At 44.3% G+C, this 18,820-nt stretch overlaps 1 protein-coding gene across 2 annotated transcripts; it reads left to right on the top strand.

Annotated features, from left to right (window-relative positions):
• The first annotated feature begins 5,740 nt into the window (after positions 1–5,740).
• Positions 5,741–16,565, top strand: Sumo2 (small ubiquitin like modifier 2). Of its 2 annotated transcripts, none has more exons than XM_090350265.1 (4): positions 5,741–5,923; positions 7,421–7,552; positions 12,049–12,120; positions 15,726–16,562. In XM_090350265.1, the coding sequence occupies exons 1-4, from the start codon at positions 5,903–5,905 to the stop codon at positions 15,786–15,788; spliced, it is 288 nt and encodes a 95-aa protein (XP_090206391.1). In that variant the 5' UTR covers positions 5,741–5,902; the 3' UTR covers positions 15,789–16,562. The 2 variants fall into 2 exon arrangements, with proteins under 2 accessions (XP_090206391.1, XP_090206392.1); XM_090350266.1 differs by lacking the exon at positions 5,741–5,923 and adding an exon at positions 6,639–6,860 and having other exon boundaries at positions 15,726–16,565.
• Positions 16,566–18,820: the final 2,255 nt, after the last annotated feature.

The raw sequence follows: 18,820 nt of genomic DNA, 5'->3' as shown, positions 1-18,820 counted from the left end.
CCTTGGCTCTAGGGTAAGGCAGTAGACTTGAGCAGAAGAGTTCAGGGATAATGCCCAGGCCCAGGGGTAGGGCAGTAGCCTTGAGCTGAAGAGCTCAGGGACAGAGAACCACAAAAAAAAAAAAAAAAAAAAGAATTCAGTATTCAATATTCCAGCAATATTTGATGATAGCTTGAGAACTCATGTGAAGTCAGTTAGAGAAACTTGAAGCTTGAGGAGGGTGTATGCTGTCCTTGATTGCAATTTAGTGATTTACATTTTACTTTTTACATTTTTTTTCCTTCTTCCCTCCCTCCCTTTCTCCCTTTCTTCTTCCCTTTCTCCCTCCCTCCTTTCCTTCTTGATTTCCTCCCTCCTTCTTTTCCTCTTTCTTTCTTTTTTTGCCAGTTCTGGGTTTGAGCTCAGGGCCTGAGCACTGTCCTTGGACTTTCTCAAGGCTAGAGCTCTACCACTTGAGCCTCAGCAACAATTGCGGCTTTTTTCCTACGTATATGGTACTAAAGAATTTAACCCAGGTCTTCGTGCATGCTAGGCAAGCACTCTACCACTAGGCTAAATTCCCAGCCCCTCCCTCTTTTAATTTTTTTTTTTTTTTGGTGGATCTTGAGGCTCCAACTTGGCCTGGGCGATGTCCTTGAGCTCTTCAGCTCAAGGCTACAGGCCTACCCTTGAGCCAAGCCCACTTCCTGTTTTCTAGAGGTTAGTTGGAGATAAGAATCTCAGGTCTTTTTGTGAAGGAGCTGGCTTTGAACCTTGATCCTCAGCTCTCATTCTCCTGAGTAGCTGGGATTACAGGCGTGAGCCTCCGAGACTGCTTCCCTCTTTTGTTTTTTCTGGTTCCAAAAGTTGAATTCAGGGCCTTTAGCTTTTTTTTTTTTTTGCACAGATTTTCCTGCCTAGGTTGGCTGTACCTGTATTATCAGATCTCAGCTTCTCAGTGCCTAGAATTATAGAAAGGAGCAACCTGGAAACCTGCTTACTTATGTGTTTTTCAGGGGTTTTGGTAAGGATTAAAATTTCTCAATGGACTCTGTGACTGGGGCCAGGGCGGTGGGGGGAGGGTAGTCAAGATACAAGATTAACATATATAGCCCTGGCTACTTGGAACTTAATATGTAGTCAAGCCTTTGAACTCTGATCTTCAGATCTCAGACTTCTAAGAAGCTAGAATTATGGGCATGAACCACCAGTGCCGAACCTGCCAATTTTTTTTTTTTTTTTTTTTTTTTTTTTTGCCAGTCCTAAGACTTGGAACTCAGGGCCTGGACTTTGTGTCTGAGCTCATTTTGCCCAAGGCTAGCACTCTAGCACTTGCACTACGGCGCCATTTCCAGCTTTTTCTGTTTATGTAGTACTTTAGAATTGAACCCAGGGCTTTATGCATGTTGGACAAACTTCATCACTAAGCCACATTCCCAACCCTGACTTTTCTTTTTCTGTAAAGACTAACATAGGTCTTTTGATGAATATTGTGTTAGATCTGTAGACTTAGTTCAGTTGTTAATGAAGGGAAGTTTAATATTATGTATTTTTGTGTGTGCCTGACTATACTGGGCTTGAACTCAGGTCTTTGCACTATCCCATTGCTTTTCCCCTCAAGGCTTGAGCCTTACCTTCACTTCCATCATCATTGACAGATTTTTTTTTCTTTTTTTTTTTTTTTGGCCAGTCCTGGGCTTGAGCTCAGGGCCTGAGCACTGTCCTTGGACTTTCTCAAGGCTAGAGCTCTACCATTTGAGCCTCAGCACCACTTCCGGCTTTTTTCTATGTATGTGGTACACGAGGAATTGAACCCGGATCTTCATGCATGCTAGACAAGCACTTTAACCACTAGGTCAAACTCCCGGCCCCTCATTGACAGATTTTTGAAATACTATGAAGTTGAGGAAGAATGCTGTGGCAACAAAAATGACCCAAGTTCAGTATCCTGAGTAGCTAGGATTATAGACATGAGCCACTGGTGGCCAACTAAGGATTTGAATCGGAGAAAATGAGCTAATATTAATAAATCTCCACTCAGTGCCTAGTACATGACAGTTGTCTGACAATTATTGGTTCTCTTATCTATCTTTCTCTGTCTATATTTTAATGTTTGCCAGTCCTGGGGCTTGAACTCAGGGCCTGAACACTGTTCTTGGGCTAGAACTCTACCACTTGAGCCACAGCAGCACTTACAGCTTTTTTCTATGTATGTGGTACGGTGGAATCAAACTTGGGTGTTCGTGCATTCTGGGCAAGCACTCTATTACTATGCCAAACTTTATACATTTATACACACATATATATATACATATATATATATATACAATATATATACAATATATATATACATATATATATGTATATATATATATTGCAAGTACTAGGATCTGAACTCAAGAGCCTCATACATACTATTGCTTAGCTTTTTTGATTAAGGCTAGTGCTCTACTACTTGGGCCACACCTTTTCCTTCTTTTTTTCTGTTTAATTGAATATGAGTCTCATGGACCTTTCTACTTGGGCTGGCTTTGAATCTCAATCCTCAAATTTCAGCATTCTGGGTAGCTAGCATTACAGGCATTAGAAATTGGGTGCTTGGCCTTCTTTAACCTCTTCTCATCAAGGAAGGTTAGGAGAACCTCCACTCAAAGGCAGAAGCTAGATCTGAACTGGAGTAGATAGTTTTTTTGTTTTTGGTCAGTCTTGGGGTTTGAACTCTGGGCCAGGATGCTGTCCCAGAGCTTTTTAGCTCGAGGCTAGTGCTCTACCACTTGAGCCACAGCTCCACTTGTAATTTTCTGGTGGTGAACTGGAGATAAGAATCTCTCAGACTTTCAGACTTTTTTTTTTTTTTTTTTTGCCAGTCTTGGGCTTGAGCTCAGGGCCTGAGCACTGTCCTTGGACTTTCTCAAGGCTAGAGCTCTACCACTTGAGCCTCAGCACCACTTCCGGCTTTTTTCTATGTATGTGGTACCGAGGAATCGAACCTGGGTCTTCATGCATGCTAGGCAAGCACTTTAACCACTAGGCCAAACTCCCGGCCCGACTTTCAGACTTTTATGCCAGGGCTAGTTTTGAACTGCAATCCTCAGATCTCAGCCTCCTGAGTATCTAGGATTAGGACATGAGCCACTGAAGCTTGGCTTAAACAGTTTTAACTAGTATTTAGATGACAGAATGGATAAGATATGAAAATTGATTAAATGTGCTAAGTGTTGTATGTCAGGAGGAGACAAGAATATCCCTAGGCTTTCTGGCTAGGGGTCAGGATTTTAATGGCAGCTATAAAGAAAGGTCATGGAAAGCTGGGTGTGGTGGCTCAGTCGGGAGGATGAGATCTGAGGATCTCAGTTCAAAGCTAGTCAAGGCACTAAAGGCTGTGACTCTTATCTCCAATTAATCTCTAGAAAAGTGGTGCTGTTGCTCAAGGGGTAGTCTTCAGCCTTGAGCTGAAGAGCTCAGGGACAGCACCCAGGCCCAGAATCCAAGTCCCAGGATCGACAAAAAAAAAAGAATAAAAGTCATGGATTAGGGAATTAGGGAGACAACAAACCAAGAAAAGTAAAATGAAGATTTCATTTGGGGGACAAAGGATGCACAGCTAATAAAAGATTCCTAGCCCGATTAACTGAGTGCTGACGACTTCATTATATTTTGGGATACTTTGTTAACACTTGAGCCTGAGCTCCACTTTCAGCTTTTTGGTGGTTAATTCTCAAGGACTGTCCTGCCCCAGCTAGATTTAAACCTAGATTCTCAGATCACAGTCTCCTGAATAACTCAGGAAAGTCCTTAAGACATTTTTTTTAAATTGTATTTAATTGTCAGGGTAATGTATAGAGGGGTTACAGTTACATTCATCAGGTAGTGGATCCTTACTTCTAGAACATTGATATGCCTTCTCTTGTTTTTGTCCCCCTTTCCCTCACCCCACTACCTCCGGTTCATCCTGTTCCCCCACCACGACCTTCCCTCCCCCCCCCATCTCCAATTAACTACCAAAAAGCCAGAGGTGGAGCTGTCAAACAGTAAAAGCTCCAGCTTCCAGCAGAAAAAGCTAAGTACAGTGCCTAGCCTCAGAATCCAAGCCCTAGTGCTAGGAAAAAAACAAAAAACCAACCAACCAAAATAAGGTAATGGTAGTGACTGAAATCATCCAGAGAATATATGCAATGGTAATTGAAAAAGATCTAGAACAAAACCCTTAAGAAACAGTTAAGGGAAGGGCTAAGGAAGAAAAAAAAAAATTCCTGGAGTGCTAAGGTCAAAGATCGCAGGAAAACCTACTTGTGAAATCGCTAGAGTTCATGGAGAGTGACTAATGTGATGCACAGGGATTCAGCCTAAGTGTCCTCGGAAACAGCAGCTTTGTGGAGTTTTGAAGACCAGATTGCAGTAGATGCAGGAAGTGGGAGGTGAACCGTCGGAGACAGCTGCCGTGGACATGTTTTTCAAGCTGTTTGGGACCAAGAATGGACTGAGTTCTGGTGGTAACACAATAAGTGAGACTTATTTTTTTCCCTCCACGGTAACATAAATGTGAAAGAACACACTACCAATGTGAAAGAACCAAGGCCACAGGATGGAATCCACTGCACAGTGTTTTTTCAATATGGAGGAGCCTACTTCAGTTCTGTGACTGGGTGCAGGAGGAAAAGAAGGACTAGTTTGGTAGTTTATCCCTGATGGCTCTGTGTGTACGTGTGGGGGAGGGGTCCCGAGCCTTGAACTGTGGGCCTGGGCACTGGCCCTGAGTTTTGTTTGTTTGTTTTCTTTCACCACTGGTGCTCTAACTGCTTGAACCACATCTTCATTTCCACCATTGTGTGTGTGTGTGTGAGAGAGAGAGATTAATCGAGCTAAGAGTCCCCAGCACTCCTTCCTGGGCTGGTTTCATACCTGAATGCTCCAGACCTCAGCTGCCGGTGCTGGGATTACAAGCGTAGGCCACAGGCAGCTGTCTGTCTTTAAGGTGGAAAACAGGCCGTGAGTTAAGGAGTCGTGTTTTTGTGCCCGGGTACTGAGGCTTGAACCCCGAGCCTGGGTCACTGAAGGCCACGTGGGCCGCTGCTTCACTCCCGGCTCTTCCAGTGGCGCCTCGGGGAGGTTTTTTCCTGCCCAGACTGGCTTCGACCCGGGATCCTCGCATCTCAGCCTCCAGAGTAGCTGCGGCCCCAGCGCCCAGCAGAGAGCAGGAGTGTTCTGGATGGACACATGCACGTTTTCCCTCAGGCAGACGAGGTTTAGGGTTTACCCACGGGGAGCCTCAGCCCCCAGGGAAGGCACGTGAGGGTGGAGCTTTCACATCCAAAAGATGGGGCTGAGGAGGAGCAAGTCTGAGGGTGCTCTGAAAATGGAGAGGGCTGCGTGTGGCCCACTGGACGAGAGGCTGCTTTCCCTCCAGAATCTCTTTTGTGGGCTTTGATTTAGGTCCTTTTTACCCCACGTCTAGCTGGTCTACCTCTCCCGGCCTGTGGCTCACGAGGGAAGCCTCGAGCCCCGTCGTCTTCGCCAAGGACCAGCTGGAAGCCATTTTGATTATGCTCCACTACAGAAGGAGGACAATACAGCCCCGCCCAGAGCCAAGGCGCGCCCCCGAGGCGGGCCGGGTGCGCGTGTCCGCGGCTCTTCCCGCCGACCTGGCGGGCGCCTGGCCCAGGCGGCGGCGGCGCGGGGCGGGGGGCGGGGGTGGTTATGTAAGCGTTGCGCGCTCCCGCGAGACGCTAGCCAATAGGAATCCTCGGCGACTCGTGCTCGCGCACGCAGGGTTGGGGGAGGGAGCGCATGACGTGCGCGCGCCCTCCGCCTCGTCCACCGCTGCCACCTCCTCCAGCCGCTGTGGTGCTGCCTGTGTGCTCGTTCGGTGCGGACCGGGGACCTCTTTTGTGAAGCGACATCTGAGGAGACTCGGGCGCTCGCGATGGCCGACGAAAAGCCCAAGGTGAGTTTGGCGTCCGCTCTTCGCGTCGCCGCGCGGGGATGGGAAGGCACGGGCCAGGGGCCGGCCCGAGCCCGCCGCGGTCTCCTCGCGCCTTCCCGGGCCCCCCACGGGGCCGCGGCTCAGGCCCGTCGCTCCGCGCCATTTTCCCTCCCTCCCTTCCTCCCGCCCGCGCGGAAGGAGGCCCGCCGCCCTCCCCCGCCCCCGGGCCTCTGAGCGCGCGCGCCGCGAGGCGGGCCGCCGGTCGCGGGCGCTCGCGGGCCCGTAGGCCCCGCGCGGGCTCCCTGCTCCCGCCGGCGCGCGTGAGGAGGGCGTTGGGAGCGCGGAGCCCTTCCTCGGCGTTGGCGGGAGTCCCGTCGAGACGGCGCGGGGCTCCCCACTAGCTGCACCGGTCGCTGGAGACCTCTGGCTCGGGCCGCGGCGGCCAGTCGAGGGCCAGGGGGCGAATCAATGAGCCGCTGCCGGGCGGGGAACCGAGGGGCTGCGGCCGCCAGTCCGGGGGCGCGAGGGGGAGGGGCGGCGGCCCGCCCCGGGGTGCCAACGATCCCCGAATCCACGGGCGCCAGGTGGTTTGGAGAAGTTGGAGGTTGAGGCTGGAGCGGAGACTCTGCGGGGCAGAACTTCTGAACACGCGTTCTTGGGCACCCAACTGCTCCTCGGCAGATCCGGGGGAACACGCAGCCAGGGGCACGCGGGAACCCCACTACTTGAGGTTGCTTTGGCACCCTCCCCCACTCGCCATCACTTTCTTGGGCGGATTTAGGGGCTGCGGAATTCTTGGTGAACTTGAGATTGGGTTGAAGTCTACAAAGACTTAGGAGAAAACCGTATTTGACTCACAAGAGCCTGGAGAAAACTATATTTGATTCACAAGAGCCAGGGAAAGGGGAAAAAAAATCAGATCTTTCAACCAAAAATATGCAAAATGGAGCTGCTAAGAGTGAGTACTACTAGGTAGTGATGCTCCAGAAAGAATCTTGGTATTCCGTAGCTCTCTTTAATGTATAGATTACGTATTTATTTATTTTTTTTAAAGCGGGAGCTTGCTAAGTTTTTAACAAGAGAATAGTGAGCCATGAGTTTTGAATTGCAAGTTGTGGAGGTCTTGTGTTCCCTTCCTCATCAGTTTCAGTCTCTTCTTAAAATCACTTTGAAAAGAGAAAGGATACTTAACACTTTGGGAGTAACAAAAGATCTTCCATTTAACGAAATTTTCAGGCTTAGAATAATATTGCAGTAAATTGGATAAAAACCACTTGTTCAAATGTTACTGTTGACGTTGATAGTATCTCATGAAGGTTTTCCTATTCTTGAGACAGCTCTAATGGTGTTGCTGCTGGATTTCTCAGATTCATTTCAGCGGCTGAAAACAGCTGTGTGCTGTTTTATCATGTAGCTTGAGAAACCTGTTGATTTCTGAGGCAAATTGGGCGGCGGCTGCTTTAAAGGGTGTTTGTATTTTACATTTTCCGAATTATACTCTTATTTTTCTTTCAACAGGAAGGAGTCAAGACTGAGAACAACGATCATATTAATTTGAAGGTGGCGGGGCAGGATGGTTCTGTGGTGCAATTTAAGATTAAGAGGCATACACCACTTAGTAAACTAATGAAAGCCTATTGTGAACGACAGGTGAGGAATTGATATGTGCACTTCCACTTAATGTAATTGTTTAAAAAAACTTTTCTTGGGACTTAGATTAGCATAACATTACAATGATTGTGATAGGATGAAATACACCTATATATGAGTTTAATCATACACTTACACGTATTTTAAAATTGGCAGAACACTTTGAGTATTTTAACCAGTTCTGAAATTTAATATTAGTTTTAGAATATAGCTCCCTTGAGTAGGATTATAGATGTAAGCCCAGGTCAAATAATTTAATTATTTTATGTACGGTGTTAGAGATTGAACCCCAGAGTCTCTTGGATATTATGTACTTGGCTCTACCACTGAGCTATATTCCTACTTCAAGGGGTCAGAAAAGTGTAATCATACAGAGCCAAACCATAAACATTGTGTTGGTGGTGGTGGTTTTTTTTTCTTTTTTTGCCAGTCCTGGGGCTTGAAAGCAGGGCCTGGGCACTGTCCTTGAACACGTCTTGCTCAAAGCTAGCGCTCTGCCACTTGAGCCATAGCACCACTTCAGGCTTTTTCTGTATATGTTGTGCCCAGGGCTTTGTGCATGTCAGGTGAGCGTTAGGTTATGCTCCCAGCCTGTAAACGGTGTTTTCTAAGGACGTTTAGTGAGAAAACAAAAGGATATCTATAAAAATAGACAATTCTTTCTCTTGCTCTCTCTCCCTTTCCCTCTCTATCTCTCGATTGTGTGGCTTGAACTCTGGGCCTGGGCACTACTCAAGACTAGTGTTCTACCACTTTGAGCCACAGCACCACAGTTTTTTGGTGGTTAATTGGAGATAATCTCATGGACTTCCAAGGCCTGGGCAGGCTTTGTATTATGGCAGGAGCCACTAGCACCCAGCCCTTTTTAGATTTTAGGACAAGGTCTCACTACATAGCCTTTCCAGTGCTGGCATTGCAGGTGTGCACCGATATAATATTCCTGTGTAAGTTGTAATAGGATAAAACTGTAGAGGTGTGTTTTGTTTCTGGTTGGTGACAATACTAGAGTTTGAGCCTGAGTTCTCACATTTGCTGTTTACTCTGCTGTCACTACCACTTGTGCCTGTTCTCCAGCACTCCTTTTCCCTTCTGTGATGTACACATCTGCATGGTTGGTAGGGCTCAAACTTTCTTGCAAGTATTTATTGCTTACAGCTGGGGCTCTACCACTTGAACAGCACCTCTACTTCTGGCTTATTGCTGCTTACTGGTGATAAATCTACAAATTTAGCTGAGTTGCTCGCTCATATCTGTAATCCTAACTAATCAGGAAGATCTGAGGATCTGAAGCCAGCCTAGGCAGGAAAGTTTGAGACTTTTTTTTTTTTTTGTCAAGTCTTGGTCAAGTTCCCTTCAGCTCAAGGCTACCACCCTATTATATGTGTGTGGCGTGGGGGTCATGGAGCTTGAACTTGGCCTGGGAGGTGTCCCTGAGCTCTTCAACTCAAGGCCACTGCCCTACACTTGAGCCAAGTCCCGCTTGTGGTTTTCTAGAGGTTAATTGGAGATGTGTCTCAGGTCCTTCTGTGTCCTGTCTGGCTTTGAGCCTTGATGCTCAGATCTCACCTCCTAAATGGCTAGGATTGTTGGAATGAGCCACCTTGTATGTCACATTGTGGCTCTGAGAGACTGTTAATCTCCACTAAAGTTCCAAAACTCAAAAGGGAGCTGTGGCTCCTGTAGTAAGTGTGCTAGCCTTTATCAAAAGAAACTTAGAGAGTATCCAGGACCAGCACACTCTCTAGCACCCCCCCTCCTCTCCTCCCCTCCCTCTCTCCCTTTCTATCTCTCCCCCTCCCCCCTCTCTGTCTTCCCTGCTCCAGATTTTCCTGTTTTGATCTTCCATCCTCAAATCTCAGCCTCCTGAGTAGCTAGGATTGTTGGTATGAGCCACATTGTGACTCTTCTACACATTGTATCCATATCAGATCCTCTCATTCTCCCTTACCCATCTGTCCCCTTAGTCAAACAATTTCAATAAGTTTCATTGTTCTTTTTTTTCCTACATGCAAATAAACTTACTATTCATTTTCATTTACTCTGGTCTTTAGCCTTTCCACTTGATTACCATTTTTGAGGGAGGTGAGGTCATAGAGCTTGAACTCAGCCTGGGCACTGTCCCTGAGCTCTTCAGCTCTAGGCTGTCAGTCCTACACTGGAGCCCAGCCTCACTTCCCATTTTCTAGAGGTTAATTGGAGATAAATCCCAGTTCCTTTTGTGGCAGGGCTGGCTTTGAACCTGGATCCTCAGATCTTATCCTCTTGAGTAGCTAGGATTACAGTGGTGAGCTAGCAGGCCCACTGCCTATTAATAACCGTTTCTTTTTTTTTTTTTTTTTTTTGGTGGGTCATGGGCCTTGAACTCAGCTTGGGCACTGTCTATAAGCTCTTCATCTCAAGGCTACAGCCTACCCTTAAGCCAAGCCCCAGTTCCCGTTTTCTAGGGGTTCATTGTAGAAGAGTCTCAGGTCCTTTTGTGCCCCAGCTGGCTTTGAACCTTGATCCTCAGATCTCAGCCTCCTGAGTAGCTAGGATTACAGGTGTGAGCCATTGTACCCACAGCACTACTTCTGGCTTTTTCTGTTTATGTGGTACCGAGGAATCCAACCCAGGGCTTCATGTATCCTACGCAAGCACTCTACCACTAAGCCATATTCCCGGCTTGATTATTTCTTTAATGTCCTTATATTGATAAATAATTAAGAACTAAGCTCAGTATAATTTATCTTCCTCCCTTTCTCCTCCCCCCCCCCTCTCTTTGGCCAATCCTGGGCTTGAGCTCAGGGCCTGAGCACTGTCCTTGGATTTTTCTCAAGGCTAGAGCTCTACCATTTGAGCCTCAGCACCACTTCTGGCTTTTTTCTATGTATGTGGTACCCAGGAATCGACCCAGGTCTTTGTGCATGCTAGGCAAGCACTCTACCACTACATCAAACTCCTGGCCCTTTTCTTTCTTTGTCAGTCGTGGGGCTTGAACTCCGGGCCTGGGCATTTTCCTTGAGCTCAAGAACTACCACTTCAGCCACAATGCCACTTCAGTTTTCTTGTGGTTATTTGGAGATAAGAGTCTCATGGGTACTTTCTGCCTAGACCAGTGTCAAACCACCATCCTTAGATCTCAGCCTCCTGAGTAGCCAGGATTACAGATGTGTGTTACCAGTGCCCAGCTTCAATACAGTTTTAATATTTTCTTTTGACATAGTATTTTTTTCCTAGCTTCATACCATTAGAATATGAAGTATATACTGTTTACAATAGGCAAGTAATGGAAACAATCTGGATGCCCCATTATAGATGAACAGATGCAAGAAAATATGATACATGTATACAATGGTATACATGGCCACCAGACAAGATAAAATAATGGCATTCTCTGAGAAGTGGATACTGTTATCCATTTAACTAGCAAAATGTTAAAAATGGAGATAAAAGCCAGGTGAGATGGCTCATGCCTATAATCTTAGTTACTCAGGAGGCTGAGATCTGAGGATCGTGGTTCAAAGTCAATCTGGGCACTAAAAAGACTGTGAAGCACTTATCTGCAATTAAACACCAGAAAACCTGAAGTGGTGCTGTGGCTCAAGGAGTTGGGCCTTGAGCTGAAGGAAGGAGCTCAGGGGCAGCGGCCAGGCCCATAATTTAAGTCCCATGACTGCCCCAAAAAAAGAAGTATGGATTGGAGGCATAGCTTAGTGGTAGATTGCTTGCCTAGCATGCACAAAGCCTTGGGTTTGATTTCTCTATACCATGTGCACAGAAAAAGCTGGAAGTGGGGCTGTGGCTTAAATGCTAGCCATAAGCAGAAAGTGTCCAAGGACAGTGCCCAGGCCCTGAATTCAAGCCCCAGGACTGGCCAAAAAAACAAAAATCTATTATTTCATGTATATTGCTGTCTTCCTATTCCATCAGTACCTGTTGAGACAGATAACTATGTCTTGCTCCTTCCATGTTGTGGATTAAACCCAGCCTGCAGCTGCTATTGGGGTTTTAAGGACTGACAGCTTAATTGCCTGTGTTTTTGTCAAAATGTCTTGACAGCTCCAGGGTGGGGGAAAAAAAAAAGTTTGACATTGTAGGAGATGAAATAGCATAGTGATGAGGACTGGAAAAATTTATTTCACATTTTTCTTTGCCAGTCCCGGGGTTGAACTCGGGGCCTAAACATTGTCCTTGGGCTTATGTGGTACCAAGGAATGGAACCTGGATGCTTGGCAAGCACCCTACCACTAGCCCAGACTCCCAGCCCTATTTCATTGGTATAATCCTGGGGAACCAAACTAAGGCCCTGAATGTTAGGTAAAGCTATCATTATTCCAGCCAATTTAATGCTCAAACTTTGTATTTCAGAGAAGTCCTCAGATTATACACATTGCAGTGTTAACATATTGATGACTGTTTTTTATTATCTCAGTATATTCATTGGGTAAAAAGTACACACTTTATTTAAATGGAATTCTTATTTCTTGATAATGCTTTTTGTTTTTAAACTATTTTAGGGTTTGTCAATGAGGCAGATCAGATTCCGATTTGATGGGCAGCCAATCAATGAAACAGATACACCTGCACAGGTAAAAACTATACTAATTAGGAAATTGTGTTTTTGTCTTTTTTTCAACTGAGTTTGTTTGTGAAATTTTAGATGTTGGCATATAGTTCTTACAGAAATGAAGTTGTGTGAAGCATGGTCAGAGGAGAACAAAATGGAAGGAGTCAGTAAATATAGGAAATGCCAAATAGTTTAATCAGTAAATAGAATAGTCTACTTAATAATTTCCCCCCTTTGATATCATGAGTAGTATTTGATTAAAAAAAAATAAAACCTTATAGTTTCTTCTTGTTTCTCATGCTATACAGCCCTTGATTGTGCTAGTGTTCTCCAAGGGTAACTGGCTGATGGGTCTTATTTCAGTTTGTCATGCTGGAGTGAGTTTGCTTACATCAACTGTTAGCCATCTTAGAGCTTATAGTTTGAGATTGATAAAAATTTTGACAATAGGCAAAATTTCAAAACCTTACTATAAAAAAATGCATGGTTGAGGGCTGGGAGTTTGGCCTAGTCGTAGAGTGCTTGCCTAGCACACACGAAGACCCAGGTTCGATTCCTTGGTACCACATACTTAGAAAAAGCCAGAAGTGGTGCTGAGGCTCAAGTGGTAGAGTTCTAGCCTTGAGAAAAATCCAAGGACAGTGCTCAGGCCCTGAGCTCAAGCCCAGGACTGGCAAAAAAAAAAAAAAAAAAACATGGTTGAGATTGGCGTGCTTGCCAAGTATGCCTTAAGCCTCAGTACCACATAAACTGAAAAGGTGAGACATGGTACTGTGACTAAAGTGGTAGAGTGCTAGCCTTGACCAAAAGGAGCTTAGGGATAGCACCTAGGCCCTGAGTGTAAGCCCTACTACCTACCAAAAAAGGGGCGTGGATAGGTGATGTTCAGGTTTGGCATCTTGGCTCAAACTCATGTGACAGAACTATGTAGCCTAGCAGTCTTAAGGGTCCTGAGTTTTTTGTGTCTGGAATTTTTTTTTTTTTTTTTTTGGAGGGATGGGGTCAGTTGTGGGACTTGAATTTCCTGCCTGGGCACTATACTTTGAAGGAATTTCCATTGATGACAGTCTCCATGCAGCAGGTTTATTTTGTAGCCACCAGGAGGTGCTAAATTCTCCTGATAACTGGGGGGAAATTTGTCTGTTTAAATAAGACATAAACATTTCACTGTAAAACTGTTTCAGTATGCAAAGGTTAAGTCCTACAGTATTTGTTCAGAATTGGCCTTGAGACTGTAAAATATTCAAACTGAAGTTAATGTTAAAATTAATTTTATTTTAGGCTACTGAGATTGATTTTTTTTAATATATTTTTTATTGTAACTAATAGAAGGGTTAAATATATTCGCCAGATAGAAGGTGCATTTTTTCACAAACATTGCTACCTTTTCTCATGTTTTTGTCCTCATTTCCCTCTCCCCACTCTGATGATTGATTTTTAGAATATCCTCTCACCGAGCACTCACTGTGGCTCACAACTGTAATTGCTACTGTAATCCTAGCTACTCGGGGCTGGTGCTGAGATTGGAGGATCATGGTTCAAAGTCTGTCCAGGCACTAAAAAGTCTGAGAGTCTTGTCTCCAATTAATTACCAGAAAGCAGGAAGTGGCACTGTGGCTCAAGGGGTAGGGTCCTAGCTTTGAGCTGAAGAGCTCTGACAACATCCAGGTTCAGAGTCCTACAACTGACTTGACTGACGACAACAAAAGACTATCCTCTTAATATGTATTAAATAAAGAGTTAATAGAGTTTTTTTGTTTTTGTGCCAGTCCTAGAACTTGAACTCAGGGCCTGGGCACTGTCCTTGGACACTTTTGCTCAAGGCTAGTGCTCTGCCATATGAGTCACAGTGCCACTTCCAGTGTTTTCTGAGGAGTCAAACCTAGTATTTCTTGCGTGCTAGGCAAGCACACTACCATAGGCTATGCTCTCAGCCTATCTTTTTTTTTTTTTTTCTTAGTCTTATGGACTTTACTACTGCTTATGCTAGTTTCAAACTTATCTCCACATCTCAGCCTTCTGAGTAGGTAGGATTATGGGCCTGAACCACTGTGGTGTTTTTTTTTTTTTTGCCTCTTGGGTCTTGAACTCTGGGCTTGGGCCTGGGTGATGTCCCTGAACTCTTCACCTCAAGGCTAGCACTCTACCACTTCAGCCATAGTGCTATTTCTAGTTTTCCAGTGATTAATTAGAGATAAGAGTCCCATGGACTTACATGCTTAGGCTGGCTTTGAACTACAGTCCTTAGATCTCGAGACTCGTGAGTAGCTTGAATTAAAGGTGTGAGCCACCAGTGCCGGGCAAAAGTATTTATTTTCATGTTTGCCAGTCCTGGGGCTTGAACAATCACCTTTGTAAGGATATTGGTGGATTTTTTTTTTCCCCTGCAATTATTAGGGTTCAAATTCAGGGCCTGGTGCAACTTGGATTCTCCTGATTTCCTGAATAGCGGGTTCATATGCATCTTGGAGGAAAGGAGGGAGGGAGTTGTTTGGTCCTAGGGCTTGAACTTGGAACCTGGGTGCTGTCCCTGAGTTTTTTTGCCCAAGGTTATACAGCACTCTACCACTTGATACAGCTCTCTTTACTCAAGTCAGTCATCATCCTAGGATCATGGCCCCGGCAAAAAGAGAAAGAAAAACAACAGAATCCCACGAACTTTCCTTACCTTGGTTGCTGTTGAATCATGGTCCTCAGATTTCAGCCTATTTTGTAGCTTCTACATTAGTTTTTGTTCTGGTGGTAGTAGTGATTCTGGGTCTTGGCCTAGGCACTGTCCCTGAGCTCTTCAGCTCAAGGGGTAGGACCTGCCTTACCCCTTGAACCACAGCACCACTTTTCAGTTTTCTAGTGGTTAATGGGAGACAAGAATCTCGAACTTTAGTACCCTGGCTGGCTTGGAACCCCAATCCTCAGATCTCAGCCTCCTGAGTAGTACATTAGTTTTTGTCTCTATATTTATACTAGAGTTGAACTCAAGGCCTTGTGAGCTCCTTCAGCTTTTTTATTCATGACTAGTATTTTACCACTTGAGCCACATTTTTAGTCAGGCATTACTACTTGTTAATTGGGTATAGAGTCTTCAGATTTTGTTGTCACTGGCTAGATCCTCAAGATCTCAGCCTCCTTAGAAAATATTACAGACCCACTGGTATAGCTTTCCTTCCTCCCCATCCCCTTTTCTTAGCGAGAAACTGGACTTTATAATCATATCTTCCTATCTTTCTCCCTGGTGCTGTGATTACAGGTGACTATCCTGGGTAAACTGTGACATCATTAATGAACTCGAATAGAGTCGAATTTTTGTATAGATTTAAAGAACTCAGTGATCACCAGGTGTAGTAGTGGCTCACATCTGTAATTCTAGCTACTCGGGAGGCTGAGATCTGAGAATCACAATTCAAAGCCAGCCCCAGCACTAAAGACTGTGAGACTCCTAATCTCCAGTTAATCACTAGGAAACAGGAAGTGGGACTGTGGCTCAGGGGTAAGGTGGTAGCCTTGAGCTGAAGAGCTCAGGGATAACACCCAGGCCTAGAGCTCAAGCCCCATGCCCCACGTGTACACATAAAAAAAGAACTCAGTGATCTTAATTCTAAATCTTTTGTTCTTTCTTTTTTATGCTAGTTGGAAATGGAGGATGAAGATACAATTGATGTGTTCCAGCAGCAGACAGGAGGTGTCTACTAAAAAAGGGAACCTGCTACTTTGCTCCAGAACTTTGTTCTTATAGACCAAGAATACATTCTTAATTAGAAAACTGCAATTTGGTTCCACCACATCCTGACTACTACAGTATAGTTTTCTCTATTCTTTCATTTTCCCCTTCCCCATTCCTTTATTGTACATAAAGTAACTGGTGTATGTGCACAAGCATATTGCTTTTCTTTTTTCCTTTTTTTTTTTTTAACTAAATGGCCAATGGTATATTTGATTGACATCAAATGGAGATGGGATGGGGAAAAATACTGGTTCTGTGAAAATATCCCCCTTCTCCATTAGTGGCATGCTCATTCAGCTTTTATCTTTATATTTCAGTAAGTTATTTTGCTCTCACTGTTTTAACAAAAAAAGAAAAAAAAACAACAAAAATCCTTGCATACCTTGTTTGATTGGAGAATTTTAATGTTTTCATTTATCATTGTAAAACCAAGGACAATTTTATAACTTTTTTGTACGTAGCTGTTACATGTAGGGCAAATCTGTCTTTAAGTAGGGGTAAATTACTCTTAAAAAAAAAAAAATCCTAGATAGTTTTCCCTTCAAGTCAAGCGTCTTGTTGTTTAAATAAACTTCTTGTTTAAAATGAGCTGTTTTCTTTATTCCAAAGAATAAGATGAAACAAATGAATGTGCCTGCTGAAGTACTATTCCATGGAAGTAATGAAGTAAAGAACAGAAAAGTCAAATGTCTAGCTTCAAGGCTGTAGGGAGGGGCCTGTTCAAACTCTGCAACTTTATAAACAAAAAATGAATCATGATGGGAATGTACTCCCAGCTACTTTTCTAGAACCATTTCCCTAATCGGGTAATACAGGCACACGATGTGGTAGGTTGTGATGTTATTTTCTCTGCTGATAAATCACTATTTGAGCTTCATTTTATCTGAAGTACACCCTAACCTAGTAAAGGTTTTGTTCATAATTGGCAGTTTTGGGGAGACAGAAACAGAAAATACCTATGTATATGCAGTCAAAACATTGGTTATGTATGGCACTACAGTTTTATGTAGATACATGGAGAAAAGTAACAGTTCTATTTAATTACTGTTTGGTACTGGAGTTGGAGCTTTAAACTCATCACTTTTCACTCACAGCTAGTACTGTACCACTTAAGCCAAACCTTCAGTTCTGGCGTTCTTTTAGGCAAGGGGATTGAACTTGGGACCTGGGTGTTGTCCCAGAGCTGCTTTTTTTTTTTTTTTCTTAACAGTATGAGCCAGCACTCCTCAGAACTTGAGGCTTTGTGCTAGCCTCCCAAGTAGGTAATATGTGCATGTACCACCACTTCTGGCTTGGGGATAATAGCTTTGTATTCACAGGTTATCTCATTTTTGCTTTCATATTGCAGATGAGGCCAAGTCCAGAAATGTAGCTTGTCACTTAGATATTAGCAAAACTTAGAGTTGAGATTGTTTCCAGATGGCTGTTTCTTGTATTCAGAATTGATTTATAGTGGCCTGTTGGGAGCATGACTCCATTTATTTGTCTTAAAATGCACTACCTTTCTTTACAGTTAATGGGGTGTGAATTCAGCCTCACTTCCTGAGACAGAGTATGTTGGTCCTGGGGCTTGAACTCGAAGCCTAAGTGCTGTAGCTGAGCCCTTTTGCTCAAGGCTAGTACTCTGCCATTTGAGTTATATTTCCACTTCTGGTTTTCTAGTGGTCAAATTGGAGATAGAATCTCACAGGGGCTGAGAGTGTATCCTAATGATAGCGTGCTTGCCTAGTATGCACACAGTCCTAGGTTTGATTCTTCGGTACCAAGTACACGGAAAAATCGGGAAGTGGTGCTGTGTCTTTAAGTGGCAGAATGGTAGCCTTGAGCAAAAAGTGTCTGAAGAAAGTGCCCAGGTGGAGTTCAAACCTCAGGACTGGCCCCCAAAAAAAGTCTCACAGGGCCGGAACATAGCCTAGTGATAGAGTTCTAGCCTTGGGAAAGCTAGAAGTGCTCAGGCCCTGAGTTCAAGCCCCAGGACTGGCAAAAATAGGCTTCGAACTACAATCCTCATACCTCAGCCTCCAGAGTAACTAGGATTACAGTTACCACCAGCTTTCAGTGCTCCAGTTGTGTTGGTATGGGACTTTTCTCTAGGTCAGCTCCAGATCTTTTTTTTTTTGAGGGGAGGGCAGTCCTGGGGCATGAACTTGAGGCTTGGGCACTGTTCTTGGCCTTTCTCAAGGCTATTCTTCTACCACTTAATATTAGATTGTACCCTGGTCAATGTAAGGAATAACATTCCTCAGGATTTTAATGATTCTCTGAAACCTGTAGCATAGGTTGTATCCATATACTACAGCATTATATAGGTGATGACCTGAAGGTTCTGTATGTAGCAAATACATAATGTGCCACACTGAGACTGATTTTTCTAGTGGCTAGCTAATGAAAAGAGTTATTCTGGGTGAAACATAATTAGAACAGCATATAAACAGGTTGGAATTTAATCTGTTATTTGGAATGTAGAGTGTTATTTCCCTGTAAGTAGTGACATGACTACACGAGGTGGGTCATTTTAGAAGCTATTTCATCCTGTGGTCCTCTGGGAAGATCTCACGGTTTTAAAAATGGTCATATATTTTCTTTATAATTCATGTTTCCATTGCATATTTTGTGGCTAAGTGGGGTATAAGTTAGCACAATTGATTTCTGGATGTATCATTGTAAATTTGAATTTTAACCATTATTTTTGCAAAAGAAGCTAAATTCATCTCCAAAAGAGCAATGCTGATTTGCAGGGTTTTGTTTTGCTTCAGGTTTTTTTTTTAGTTTGTTTGTTTTGTGGGTACTGGTGGGACTTGAACTTGGCCAGAGTGCTGTCTCTGAGCTCTTCCGCTCAAGACTACCATGCTACCTCTTGAGCCACAGTGCCACTTCCTGTTTTCTGGTGATTGGAGATAAGAGTCTCAAGGACTTTTTAAGTGCCTGGGCTGGCTTTAAACTTTGATCCTCAGATCTCAGCCTCCTGAGTAGATAGAATTATAGGCATGAGCCACTGTGC

The sequence above is a fragment of the Megascapheus bottae genome, chromosome 17, assembly GCF_031878675.1.
Source record: "Megascapheus bottae isolate mThoBot1 chromosome 17, mThoBot2.hap1, whole genome shotgun sequence".
NCBI classification, from domain to species: Eukaryota; Metazoa; Chordata; class Mammalia; order Rodentia; family Geomyidae; genus Megascapheus; species Megascapheus bottae.
Note: the sequence above shows the minus strand (reverse complement) of the source record. Positions and strands in the feature narration are given on the sequence as shown.